Below are 15127 nucleotides of genomic sequence, written 5' to 3' on the forward strand. Positions count from 1 at the left end.
AACCACCACCAGACACCCACTATTGAGAAAAGACAAACCATTACCACAACAAAAATATAACAGATAATTAAGTATATTTGAAAACTTATTCAGATGATAAAATACTTGTTATTGCTCTCCACCTCAGATACCTCCATTTCCTTTTTTACCTGTGGTAGCAGCTATTCTTGCTTCTATTTCAGACATGTCAGCACTCATCCTCTTGCCCTCTGATGATGGTGGCAAACTTTCCACACTGCTCCCTCGAGACGCTCCCAAGCTTAAACGCCCAGAATCACTCTGTTAAAATTTTAGAACTGTTTGAATAACTGATGCTTTGAAAACTTATGACAAAGTCTCCTTCAGGGGGCAAAATGGAAGGAGGAGGGCGCTAACTGGAGCCATGGTTTCTAGAAAACCAGGGAAGACTGGAAAATTTTAAGATTCTGGCAATATTCGTGAGGGCAGCCCTTTTACTTCTGGGAGATAACTGTCCTCCATTTGTTAAATGACCTTTGCTAAAACGCCTTATGGCATAAGAATATAATTAATTGTTGAAATAATTTCAAATGGATAACTGTAGTAATAAAACAAAACAAATATTAATATTGCTAAAAGCAGGTTTGCTGTTGTTTTCTATACATGGGCAGGCTAGTGCATAAAACATGGCTTAAGATACATACTTGTTGGGTTAATAATAGGAAATTTTGTTGGCTGACAAGAAAGATGCTGTACAAGATGGAAAAGACAATGTTCATTTAAAGGGAGAAAAATAGGACGGTGAAGAGAAGATTTGAGGAAAAATTAATTATACAACTAGGCCTATCCAGGCTCATCTACCTGCTTGAGTAACAAGAGGACAGAGAACTGTATAGTGGAAAATAATGGATACTGTACAGAAGATTAATTAATTACCAAATTAATCAGTTCTGTTTACGTAGAAAAACTACTGACAACATGGAAGTATAATTTTTCACTCAACAAACCTGTTGTTTGGCTTGATTTTTCAACAATTTTGATTCTAAGCGCTTAATGGTGTCATTTGTTGCTGGAATCTGTTCCATATTAGTGTCACTCTTGTTACTGGTATTTGTAGAAGTGATGTCCATGAATGAACCTATGAAGGCAAAAATGTTTTTAACAGCTTAATTTAAATAATATTTAATATTATGAGGAAAGCTGTATTAAAGTAATATATTGATGTGGTAATGGTGTAATTTTTAAAAAATATAACAATGATAATAACAACACATCTACATACTGCTATCACTTCCAGTATCAAATATAAAATATTTTGGCATTCAAAAGCCTTCACAACCTGTCCACTCTCCCCCGCCCAATTTTTCTAGTATGCTTACACTATAACCTGTTTCTAATGTCTCCCCACGTACTTTGCAATCCAGTGTGACTGGCCTTCTTGCTGTTCCTTGAACAAGAAATTCCATCTCTCAACTCTGGGCAATTTCACTGGCTGTCTCCCCCATGCCTAGAACGCTTTACCTCCCCATATCTGGCTTGCTGAATTCCCTGCCTTCCTTCAAATCCTGGCTAAAATCCCATCTTCTGTAGGAAACTTTCTCTGAGCTCCCTTAATTCTAGTGCCTTCCCTCTGTTGAGGCTTTGCCTCTTGTTGTCTTCCTCCATTAGACTGTAAACTCCTTGATGGTAGGGCTTGTCTTTTTCTTATTTGTACCCCCAGTACTTAGCACAGTGCCTGGCATATAGCAGGTACTTAATAAATGTTTATTTTATTTTATTAGGAAGGTTATTCTCATGTGAATAAATACAAGAACAAGCTGGGGGTTGGGAGGGTGGAGAGTGTAGACAATTGTAGGAGGCCTTTGGTTACTATAGACCATCTAGAAAGAAATGGCCTTTTCTTTCTTTATTTTAACATTATAAACTCAAATATTAAAATTTAAATACAAAATAAGAAAAGAAAAAAAAAGCATTGCCATGTGTACAGCTGAATGTGAGAGGATTCAAAACATACAAATATACATTTACATTTCAAGAAAGTCTATGTAATAAATACTATGCATTGTGTTCAGAGCTGTCCATCTTTTCTTTGCTTCCATGTAAGTTTTCTTTTGTTCTTTGCTGTGCAATTTTTACTTTGTTCTTTTCTTCTCCTCTCTTCCCTTTCCTCCCCCAGGAAGGCTACAATTAAGGGCAGATATATACATGTATGTATGCATGCATATGCATGTATATATGCATACACACATACATATATGCATACATATATACATACGTACATACATACATACAAAGATATATACATACATATACACATACATTTCTTTTCCTTTCTTTTCCTGCCGTCCTTCCTTATCTTTGTTTCTCACTCTTTCTTTTTCTTTTTCCTTTTTCCTCCTGTCTCTTTTTCATTTCTTTCTTCTTTCTTTCCTTCCTGATTTTTTTTTAACTCTGTTATAGGAAATAGTTTTCCGGGAGGGGGGGAAGACAAAAACATATATTTCCATATTTAGATGGAATTTAAAAAAAGTGGAATCCACTAGTCTATTCACACTATTTATTTTAGTTTTAAACATTCATGAAATGGCCTTTTCTTGTTTTTAGTCCTCATCTTTCTTGACCTCTCTGCCACATCTGAGACTGTTGAACACGCTTTTCCTCTCCTGGCTCCTGTCTACTGACTGCCTTGCTGCTCCTTCTCAGTTTCCTCTGCCTGAATCATTATCGAAGTCCTATTTTCTATATGCACACATAGGGTCTTGGGCTCTCTTCTATCTCTACACCTCCCTCAGTCATTTCATCAGCTTTAATTGGTGTGATTTTCATTCAAATCACTCTCAAATCTACATATGCAACCCTTACCTCTCCCTGAGAAGCTCCAGTCCTGTAGCACTGACTCTCTGCTGGACGTTTCTACCTGGATGTGCCATAGGTATTTTAAATTAGCAAGTCCCAAACAGAACTCAGTTTCTTTATCCATAAGCCTAGTCCTTCTTTTTATTCTCCTATTTCTGCTGTGGGATATCTTTTCACAACCTTGGTTGGTTCACAGTCCTTGACCCTATGCTCTCCCTTGCCCAATGCGTGACAAACCTTGCTGATCCTACCTCCACAACATCTCATAGGGCTGTTTCCTTTTCTTCATATGGTTACCTACCTACCAGGATTTCATCAGCTCCTGCCTGTACGATTGCAATGGCTGCCTACATGGCTTCTCTGCTTTTAGTCTCCAACCTTTCTCCTCTATATTTTATAAAGATGCCAAAAAATGACACTTTTTTTTTTTTTTTGCTAGGGGTTACGTGACTTGCTGAGGGGTTCACTCAGCTAGTAAGTGTCAAGTATCTGGTCTGAGACCGGATTTGAACTCAGGTCCTCCTGACTCTAGGGCCAGTGCTCTATCCACTGTGCAACCTAGCTGCCCCCCAAAACGACATTCTTAAAGCTCAGGTCTGACCTACTTCACATGCTTCAGTATCTCCCTACTGCCTCCAGACAGAATACAAATCCCTCAGTTCAGCATTTACAACTCTTCACTCTCCAGTTCCAACCTATGCTTTCAGACCAATTTCAGATTATTCCCCTTCACCTACTCTATATTCCTTCCAAATTGGCCTACTTTCTGCTCTTCACACATGAAATTTCATCTCTTCCTTCTATACTTTTATTCGGGCTGTGCCCACTAGACCTAGAATGCTTTCATTTCTCAGGTTTACTGGCATCTGTAGGTCTCTTCAAGGTTCAATTCATGGGCCAGCTTCTATAGAGCTGAGTCCAGAATGAAGAGAAGGATTTCAAGAGACAGGCGCATGGAGGCAGAATGTTCCAGGCTTGGCAGACAATATATACAAAGGCAGGTGGATGGGAGGGGTGGGACAAGAGCCAGTCAGATTGTGGAAGACCTAAAATATAAGTCTACGAAGACTGGTTTACCCTAAAGGCAATAACGAATGAAGATGTTTGAGTAGTGGAAGCTTTCATACATTTTAAAGTGGTTTGAGTAGGGAAACACTGGTATATTAAAATTATGTTGGCAGTTGGACTAGACAAAAATGACATTAGAAATTGGGGAAACTCTTCAGGACCCTATTTTATAGTTCAGGCAAATGGGTATGAAAGAGGGTAGTGAAAGGAGAGGAAAAAGAACCTAAAGTCATGTGACTGTAAGAAGTTATAACTCCCTACTTGGGCTTGGGGATCCTGAACATATGGTATCCATAAGTCTGAGCTAGGAGAAACAGATTCCCAGGGATCCCACTAGATAAAAGTTTTAGCCTCGAGAAAATGTCTTCCTAGTTATTACTTCGGAAAGATCTTTTAATATACATGGGCTCTGTACCTTCTTATTTTCCTCATATCCTAGAGCTGCTGTGTAAGGCTCATAATTGAAAAAAATGAAATAAAAAGCCAACATTCCCAGCAAAGAAAGGTTTCTTAAGTTGTAGTTTGAATTTATATTTACAATTTCAAATTTTAGAAAGCAAAGCTCCAATATAAATTAAATTGGAAAAAAATTAAATCTGAATTTTAAATTAAAATGCTTTAAAACTAAACTTTGTGAAGCACAATTTTTGTTAGGTTTATGATACTTTTTTTGATGATCACAAAATAGAGCTACCATCATCATTTATTTTAACACAAGATATTGGAACCTTAATGAGAAAAACTTGACTAAACTTCAGCTTTTCAACTAAGCATTCATAGAAGTGAGTCAGTTCAGCTTTTTCCCCTTATATGCACAAAAAAAAAAAGTCAACACCAGTATGACATTCAACCCACTTACAAATAATCATGTGAGAATTCAGACTTATTAGCAGTTCTTTACGGTCTATAATACCTTTTTAGTCTGGATACTGTGACACAGACTGACGCACCTGGAAACTAAAACTGCATTCGATCATATAAAATGAAGAAAAATAACTGCAAATCTGGACATCATTCTTTTGCTTGTTGATGATAATTTCGTAGGTTTAGAGAAAAATCAAGTAATTACTATTTTAACTTCTCCACATACCTGTGCTTGTGGCAGAGTTACTTTGTCCTTCATCTGAATACTGACAAGGATATTGTAATGGCTCATCTGCTCCTGGAAAGTACTGTATAAAAATGTAAATTATAATTTAATATGACTAGGGAGACAAGTCAAATGCTGCTACAATTCATTCACTTAACAACCAATTATTAAATGTCCACTAGGCAGAAAGCACCTTGATTATTTCACTATAGCAAACTCAATACCAGATTCTACCAAAACATAAAACTGGGTCAGACCTGGGGTTTAGACATTTATCGTTTTTTTATGTATCTAGTCTATATCTTAACATGGATGATACCATAGTAAATACAGCTACTTAATATTCAGTAATTTGAAGGAATTGAAACATATTCTAATATGAAAGATAAATATTTCTTTTGACCCACTGATGGGTCATAACAACTCATAACCACAGCATAAAGAATATATTTATTATAAATTTTTCTTAGATTAAAATGTTCTTTTTTCTTGAACTAAGTTGTCCATTTTAGCAGGTTTTACTGGTACTCTGGAAATATTAAGAAAATCATAGCAAGGACTTCTGCATGTTGAATCTACTATAGAGTAACTACTGAAGGACATCTACAATAACCACAGTACAGAGAAAGTAGAGCCTTCATCAGTGGAGCCAGTACCCATATCAATGAGATCCCAGAGCCAGCTATGGAGCTAACAAAAATTTTAAAAGGAAATTTTTTAAAAAGGCCAATTAAAATGTATTTGCATTAATGATAGCCAAATGTTGAAATAATTGCTACTGCTAGGGAATTAATGTCTAATATTGAGAATTTTGTAATCTCAAAAACAAAAAAATAAACAATCTTTTACACACCCATCAGACTTAGAATGATCATTTTCACCAGAATAACTTCTAGTTATGTATATATATACATATATATACACACATATATTTATACACATATATGTATATAAACATACACACATACATATTTATACACATATATGTATATAAACATACACACATACATATTTATACACATATATGTATATAAACATTCTATACTATTAGCCTAGAGCATATAGACTAAAAAGAAAAATATGTAGGAAAAAATTTTTGTCAAACTAGGATACTCATTTGACACAAATCCATGCAAACCCATGAGCATTAAGCTTCTTGAGGATAAGGATCACACCTTTAGATTCTGTACATGCAGAATTGATGCTCAGATTAGTTGGTTAACTACAGACGAATCAGTTGCATCAAACAATTAGTTTAATTATCTTCACAAGAATGTCTACTTATTTTGGCTGAAATAATCCAAATGATGTTTGTTTCAAAACTATTGAGACATAACTACAGTCAATCTTAAGTCCTTGGAGCTAAACTTCGTCTAAGTCCATTTTCAAATGGTTTATCAGATTTTCACAATACAGAAATCACTCCTAAGAATTCAAGTACTTTAACATAAACATGACCTTTTTTAAATGAAGGCCATGGCAAATTAATATGCAAAGCACCAAAACGGTTAAGAAAGAATTGTTGACTATAAAAAAGACCAATAAAAACGCACATTCAGATGGTGGTTTCAGAGTTGTAAAATACTTTCCTCAACAACCTCTGACATAGACAGTACATGCTTTATTTTCCTCATTTTACGAATCAGGAAATGGAAGCTTTAAGGGATTAGGTGACTCTGTCACGGTTACAGAATTGTTAAGTATATACAAGGCAGAATTCAAACCAAGGTCTCCTGATTCCAAGTCTATCATTTGAGCCACTGAATTATGATAGGGATGTCTTTTAAAACTAGGAATTTTTATGACAGGGGAGTGAGTTTGATGCTCCTTTCAACTCTAAAGTCTATAATGATGTTGTTATAAGTCTGACTGAAGAATTTTTAAGTGAATAATCTCGCTATCATTTAGAAAATGTCCCATAGCTTCAAGTAAAATAGTACTCAAAAATCCCACCCAAAACCAGAGAGGAACTGTCTAGTAAATGTATTTCCAAAATGAAAGTACTTAAATACAAAGAAATCTTCGTCAAGAATATAAATTTCCATTTCTTATATGAAGGGGACTAATTGCTCAAAATAAAATAAAACTCTAAGAATAATTTAAATTTAATTGTCAAGGACATATTCGAATCTTAGAAAATTAGAATCAGAAGAGTCCCAGAGCCTTTTCAATACAACTCTTTCATATCAAGATGAGGAAACTGAAGCCCAGAAAATGACTTGCTCAACATCATATATCTCATTAATGACAAAGCCAGAAACAGACCTTGGGCCTCCTGATTCTTAATCAAGTAAGCAATAATCTACAACTCCCTTAAATTTAAAAAATTAACTGTAATCTCATGTAACTGAAACTTCCCCAAACTTCAAAACCCAAACCCACTCAAAAGAAGAGTTATACCCGCATCAAGTGAGTCATTATTTTCACAATTTCCTCCATGGAAGGTCGTTGTGAAGGATCCTTTGACCAACACCTAGTCATTAAGCTTTCAATAGGCTTGGGCAAATTTTTGATCAGTGGGGGTCGAGTACCTATAATTAAAGTTAGAGACAAAATATAAATATTTAGTTTATTTACACTAAGGATGGTGTCAACTCTTTGTAGGTACAAGCAATTCCCAACTTACTATGAATGTCTTCCAAAAATTTGTAAATTGGTTCCAATTCTGAATGTTTAAAAGTAACATTTTAAATGGTGGTTTGGTTCATGGTTACGTTAAAAACAGGACATTTGTGCCTGATGTATGTATAATTTTGTATTTCAAACACTCTGGACTCTAACCATTATGTGTGACCATTTTATAGGAAAATACATTTGAAATTCCCATTTAGGATGCTGGGTACCATTATCCCCTCCACTGTTAGGCAGAGTGGCTAGCAGGAAGGGGTAGGCTATAAGGCGGTGGGGAGTGAGAGTGGAGGCACAGTGGCCCAAGGGGTGGAGGTAAGACATAGATAGGGACAAGGGGTTCTGTTATTCAGTTTCAACTGGCTCCCTCATTACCCTCTTTTCTTCTAACAGTGACAGGGCCTGATCAAGTTTTCTCATTCTCCTGTCACTGTCTATCATTTCCAATGAGGGTTTCTTTCCTTTCTTTGCCACCAGAGAATGAAATGCAGCCACATAAGCACACAAAATTTGGGCAATTATCTAGGGTTTTTACTGCTAAAAACAAAGGGAGCAGTAGATAGAAAAGAAGATACTGTCCTCCTATGTCACATTTACTTTTTCTTTTCTCCCCAACTTGTACTAGCTTAGAAAAAAAAAAATCACAAATAGGTGTTACCGATGAGTCATTGTCTCTAAAAAGACTGAAGATTCACCTACATCTATTTCACAGGCAAATCAGGATTAGGTTATTCTCAAATTTCATGTCAGAAATGCAATGAGTCTTACTGATGGAGGCTGAAGGAAGAGGCTCTGGAGTCAAAGCACCTTCCTCTGATATTTGCTACTACTCATGTAACCTTAGGCAAGTCACTTACTCTCTCTGGGCCTCAGTTTTCTCATCTGTAAAATGAGATGAGGCCCCTTCCAGGTCTAGATAAATGATCCTAACAGGTGAGATGGGGAAGTGGAGGGAAGAACATTGGCAGCGATGAGGAGGGAGGAGTCAGAGAAGAAGGGTAATAGGATTTGACCCTGCTACAGCCAATTCTACTGCCAAGGACTCTGCCCTGGGAAAAGATGAGAAACAAGGACAGAACTGTAGGTTGGGGAGGTCAAAAAACAATTCACGTTGCTTGCTATAAGGAGAAATCCCAATTAAGTGACTGTGAGGAAATAAAAATAATTCCTGAGGCTATCAGCCAGCATCTGTGGTACATGTAATTTAGTAGACAGGTAGGCTGGGGTCTTTCATTTATTTCTAAAATAATGACTTCTTTTGAATGGACCTTATTTTACCAAACTTATTGAAAACCTATCAACAGACAAGAATAGTCTCCAACTTCTTGCTGCTCAAAATGATTTTATATTAGAAAATTTTGTTCCCAAAGGATTTATTGTTTTAAAAATAATTTTGATAGCTCTTGCTTTCACACTGCCTAAATTTCTCCCTGTATTCCCCCTCCCAACCCACTCTGTGAGCTATCACACATAACAAAAAAATATTTTTAAAAGGGAAAAACAAAAAAAGAGAAAAAACAACCAACAACTCTGATCAATACATTGAAAAAAATTCAGAAAATCTTTGCATGCAATGGACCCCCCACCTCTAAAAAGTAGCAGAGGGGAAGCTATCTCTTCCTGGGGCCATGTTTGTTCTTTGTAATTCTGAAAAAATTTTCAATTGTTTTCTGATTGTTTTTTCTATTTACATTGTACTCTCTGTGTATACTGTTTTCTTAGCTCTGCTTATTTTATGCTGTATCAGTTTCATTTAAGTCTTTCCACGCTCCTCTGAATTTGTTACATTTATTGTTTCTTAAAATATGGCAATCTTCTATTAAATTCATATACCACAATTTGTTTATCCATTCCTCAACTGAAGGGTGTCTACTTTTGTTTCCAGTTTTTGGACATAACAAAAACTGCTGTTATAAATATTTTCCTATATGTAGAGATTTGAAAAAAATATTAATGCCTCCTTGGAATATATGTCTAGTAGTGTTACCTCTGGGTCAAATAGTATGGACATTTTAGTCATTTTATTTGCATAATTCTAAATTGCTTTCTAAAATGGTTGCAATAATTCACAGTTACACCAATTAGTGTGTTTATCTTCTCACAACCATTCCAACATTGACTATTCCTATCTTTTGTCCACTTTGTCACATTCCTAGATGTGTGAAGTGAAACCCAGAGTTGTTCTGATTCACATTTCTCTTATTATTAGTTATTTGGAGGAATCTTTCATATAACTGTTAATAGTTGGCATTTTAAAAAAAATTTCTCAATTCTTTTGAGAAATGTTTGTTCAGATCTCTCAAGGAATAACTATTTTCCACACAGAATTAAGAACACATTAATACACACACAGACACACTTTTCCCCTTCCACTCACCATTATGAACAGCCCACATTATGCGGAAAGCTGGACCACCAATCTCATCAAAAGGTTTTCGACGGGTTATCACTTCCCAAAGGATAATACCCCAACTGAAGACATCACATTTTTCACTGTAATTGCTACCTGGAAAAAAAAAAGTAATTAGCATAATCTGATGTCTTTTCTCCACAACATTTAAATAAAATGACTTCTTTGTATCTACAGACTTTACAACTTAATATGTAGAGATTGAGAAACCATTCTTTGTTAAGGTTCCTTAATTTTTTCAGGATGCTAAGGTGATTCTTCTATTAAAGTGTACTAATTATTATTAAAGTATTTTGCAGTGAAATTAAATGGGAAAATGCTGTTTTAGGTCTATCACTGAACTGAAATTAATCTAGTTACAGTTCTTATTTCCTAATGAATTAATGCTTATAGTAAAAAAAAAAAAAACAAAACTCTCCACTGAAATTTATTTCATTTAAAATAGTACTCTGTCTGCACAACAGAAAACACAATGTAAAATTTATGAAATGTCTGAAATACACAAAGCTGGTCATTATCACCAGGAATCTGTAGCAAATGGAAATGTAATAGAAAATTAAAGGTATAAGCATGTCCTTGAACTCAGTCCAACACTGCAATTTGTATGTAGCCTTCTCAAATATACTGTTGTCCAACTACTCTGAATTCTTTTTAAAACATACTCACTTAAATTTTTAGCAGTAATATCAATTTCCTAAATGTACACTTAAATGTGTGGTGAAGATTTAAAGGATGCAAATTTTGCTTTAGGGACTAACTTAGAACCTAAGATTGTATTTACATTTGAGATTTATACCTATCTTACTGTTACGAAAACATAAATGACTTCTGAACTTAAAAAAAAAATCATTTTTTGATCTAATAGAAGAATTAGGTCATCACAAACTAGCATCATTTTACCTTCAAAAACTTCAGGTGCCATCCAAGCAGCACTTCCCTTGTTGTTGGTCATGTGTGTCTGAATGTCACAGGCAGTACCAAAATCACAGATTTTTAGAACTGTACCCCCGGCAACCAGCAGTAAGCTGTTAAAACAACAATTGTTCTAAGACCAACAATGTAATTCTAAATGGAAAACAAATGTTATTGGTAGAATTAATAAAACCTTACTATTCAACTTCAGCAGTTATAATTAATAATTTTATTTCTATATGATATTGGAACTTGACTAAAAGATAGTACAAGAGGAACAAAAATCAACTTATTTGCATCTTATTTCTATCAGTAGAATTCCCACACCCACACTTCCTCTAAGTCATTCTCTTATTACCTCTATCACAATATGGTTACTGACTATACTTATCTGGCAAAAAAAAAAAATTATATTAAGTGTTTTTAAGACTTCTAGCAAATAAAGGAGGTAATAAGCCAGGAGTGGGGAACCTGCAGCCTCAAGGCCACATGGGGCCCTCTAGATTCTCCAGTATGGCCCTGTGACTGAATCCAAACTTCACAGAACAAATCTCCTTAATAAAAGGATCCATTCTGTAAAACTTGGACTCAGTCAGAAGAAGGTCACACCCAAGGACCCAGAAGGCCACATGTGGCCTTGAGGCCACAGGTTCCCTACCCCTGTAATAAGCTAAAGGGAAAGTGGAGGGAAGAAGGTCAATTGCATCATTCTCTACGCTCTTCTATGCAAACCATTCTCTAAAACTCTTCTTCAGAGGTCTCATGAACAGAGAAGACTGAGTCTAGTCAAAAATTAGAAAAACCATGCAATTTATCTTAGTTATTCTTGCAGATTAGGACACTAATGAAAACTCAAAGCATTTTAAAACAACAAAAACATTCAAATACAAAGTGTTTCTTTTTGCTTGCAATTACAGAGTAGAAGTAAACTATATAGTACAAAACCACAAATCACCTTTAAATCATTATTAGCCAAGGAGTTTGCAAGTCACTGATGATACTCTACATCTGTGACAAAATACTTTATTCAAATAAAGTTAAATTTTTTGTACTATTTTTCTTATCACTACTTAAGTTTTCTAAGTTTTAACTGCATATCAGTGTGAATTAACACAACTATAACTGAGGAGGCAAAAACTTGGTGTCTATAAAATCAAAATGTAGCTTTTTCTTATGGAAAGTCAAATCCACAGATTAAATCTGAATGCTTTCTGCCATGCTGAAAGCCAGTGATATTTTCTATCTAGTTCTTGTATATTAAAGGAAAGAGGCATTTATTTAATTTACTTAGAGTTAGTAAAAGGACTCTCCTTTTGATAAATTATTAAATAAATGTCAAAGTTTAGATGCTACAACTAAACATTTCCATTTAACAAAAGAAGATAAAAAGAAAAGAAAAAAGCCTCTAAACCAACTATTGCCAACTGAGTAACTCTCTGACCTTTAGACTCTGGGTTTCACAACTGTTACACTGCCAGAACTATGACTATTCAAACAACATTTCCTCATCTAGAAACAATTCTCTGATTCTGCCAATTAAGAGAAAAATGAATTAGTAGTAAAATTCCATCTTTGCATAGCAGTTTAGACTTTAATGAGAACCTATCAGAACACTTCCTTTATTTATCAATTTTAATTAATCTCTCAAGCAAAATAATATACCTTAATTTTGATTAGGCAGATTAATTAGAATTTACAGTTAAATTTAACCAAGACAGCTCGATAAACAAGTAGCCACTCATATCAAATGTTGGATCAGCATGCTTATACCTATGTTGCCAACTCTGGGTATCAGTTCACTAGATGTAGATGTGGAACTGCCAAAAGATCTGTGTCTGGGCTATTAATTCAGCTAATGGATTGTCAGAAACTTTCAGACTTAGTTTCCTTCCACAGAATTTTTTTTTCCATCAATACTCTTTAAATACATAGGATATATATTCAAAGTAGTCTTTAATGGAAATATTATCTTACATTCATCTGGGCACTATTCAAATAACTAATTTTTGACTTCTAGTTGTTAGAAATATTCATATTGGTACATATAATCCAATATTCATTTATGGTATACTTGGCTTATACGTACCTATACTTAGATATACTCTATATATATATAGGCACATACATGTATACATATTTATATGTAAAATGAGTTGGCACACACATATATAGCCCTAGATTCTAAGAAAAATGGCATATCTAAAGTCATATACACATAAAGTGGAGTACAGCTAAATTAAAAAATTTTAATGATATATGATTTCATCCACTTGGTTATTTATTCCCTAGTACAAATATGAACTAAAATGTGTAAGAGTTGTTATGCCTAGCACAAATGAGTTACAAACAGTCAAACAAAGACACTGAAAGCTCAAAAATGAAGACAATATCATAAGAAAACAATTATGGATCATAGATGTACGTATGATAAACACAAAATATGCCCCCCAAAATTCAGAAGTAAAGCTGAGACACTTTGAAACATGATTTTATAAGATTAACAAAATAAGACCTTTGTTATGAGCACAGAGACAAGAATTCATGAATTGAAAATCATTACATTGGGATATATTTAGACATGTCTATGAAAAGTTGCATAAAAGTCAACACATTCCAGAAGATGTGATAAATGTATGAGTAGACATATATTAACAAGTTTGAAGAGCCGCTCATAAGACAGAGATAGAGAATTGAAGAGCTGGAACATGGAACAGTGTGAAGAGATAATCTAGTCCAGAGGTCTCAAACCTGGGGCTGGGACACAGTTAGGCCCCCAACACTCCTGAATGTCATTGTTGTCAGATGAAAATGCAATTGGGAAATGTTTAACAAAAAAATAAAAATACAATAAAACATTGATAATATTAATGTGTGGTTTTCTAAGTCAATATGCAGTCCATAGGGATCCATTTTTACATTAATTTGACACCAATGATTTAGTCCATCGCCTCATTTTATAAATGAGAACAGTATATAGACTTCATTTGCATTATGTGTGCATTCTATAGTTGGCTTATATATCTGTGTACATGAATGTATATTTGGCTTATTACGCCTCTATGCAGTAAAATGACTTGCCTAAGGTCACACAACTAGTAAGTAGCAAACTGGCTCTGCTGCCAGTGACAAATCTGCCTCTCTTCAGTTTCTCCCCATGGAACCCCTAGATTTCTGCAAGGTTCAGCTCAACTGCCACTTTCCTATATTAATCCTATCCTGATTCTGGGGTTTTTAGTGTCCATTCCCCATCTCAAATTACTTTATTTTATGTAATTTTTCCTTGTTCATGTTGTTTCTCCCCAAAAAGAGGGCATGGACTGTTTTGTTTTGTATCCCTAGTGACTAGTATGGCATAGGTCTTTAAATGAAAAAGACTGCAAAAAGCCCATAAAATGAACAAAATGAAGATACAGAAACAAACATACAGAACTCAACCTAGAACTGAGAGAAGAAATTCAAGAAGGTACAACACATGCCTTGGATCTAGGAAATTTAAAAATAAAAGCTCGAAGATGCTCACTCCTCTAAAAGTCCATCTATGTTTGATATTCTAATTGGAAGAGTGGTTGGAGAATTCATGTCACAGGTCAAGGTGGTGAGACAGGTGGCTGAACTGAAGTCACCTAGGGCAAACAGACAGAAAGGCCTTGTTCTTCCACAGACTTTTGTGAACGAGAAGAAAGAGAATTCAACCTAGGCATGAGAGTAGAAGCATGCAGCCTAGGAAGAAGAGTGATCTTCCTACCCAGGTCACTATTTAAGAAGACCCTACATAGAAGAAGAACCTTTAGACTAGTCAGGAGAGTGACAACTAGGAGAATTTAGAAAGAATAGTTTAATACTTTAAATATGTGACTAAAAAATCTGACCAAAGCAGGCACACACTTGTGACTTATCTCCAAATTCCCTTATTTATGGAAAAATGCCCTTGCATACTTGATCTGACTATATGGGACTACGGTAGTAAGGCTTTTAGTCGATGAATTCAAAGACGAAAAATAAGCTCAGCAAAGTCCACCCCCCCATTGACTGCCATCAAAAAACAAATATCCCCCCAAGATATTAATACTTCTGCAAAAAATCATTAAAATTCTGAAGTCTTTTAACCAATTTCCAAGGTGTAAATTAAAATACAATATAATTCTAACCTAGGTTTACTAGGAATTGAATTCATTACTGTATATAGAGTAAATCAGTAGAAACTA

General features: G+C 34.9%; 1 protein-coding gene across 5 annotated transcripts in view; it reads right to left on the bottom strand.

Moving 5' to 3' along the window:
• The window catches only part of MAP3K7 (mitogen-activated protein kinase kinase kinase 7), an 80990-nt gene that overhangs the window by 35574 nt on the left and 30289 nt on the right, over positions 1-15127 (bottom strand). For all 5 annotated transcript variants that reach the window (XM_027855108.1, XM_027855127.1, XM_027855117.1 and 2 more), the window contains 6 exons: positions 10911-11035; positions 9978-10106; positions 7373-7503; positions 4973-5054; positions 966-1096; positions 150-279 (listed from right to left, as the gene is read on the bottom strand). In XM_027855108.1, the coding sequence (XP_027710909.1) occupies positions 150-279; positions 966-1096; positions 4973-5054; positions 7373-7503; positions 9978-10106; positions 10911-11035 (728 nt within the window). The remainder of the gene's footprint in view (positions 1-149; positions 280-965; positions 1097-4972; positions 5055-7372; positions 7504-9977; positions 10107-10910; positions 11036-15127) is intronic.

This window comes from Vombatus ursinus, unplaced genomic scaffold (genome assembly GCF_900497805.2).
Source record: "Vombatus ursinus unplaced genomic scaffold, bare-nosed wombat genome assembly UNPS02000582.1, whole genome shotgun sequence".
NCBI lineage: Eukaryota > Metazoa > Chordata > Mammalia > Diprotodontia > Vombatidae > Vombatus > Vombatus ursinus.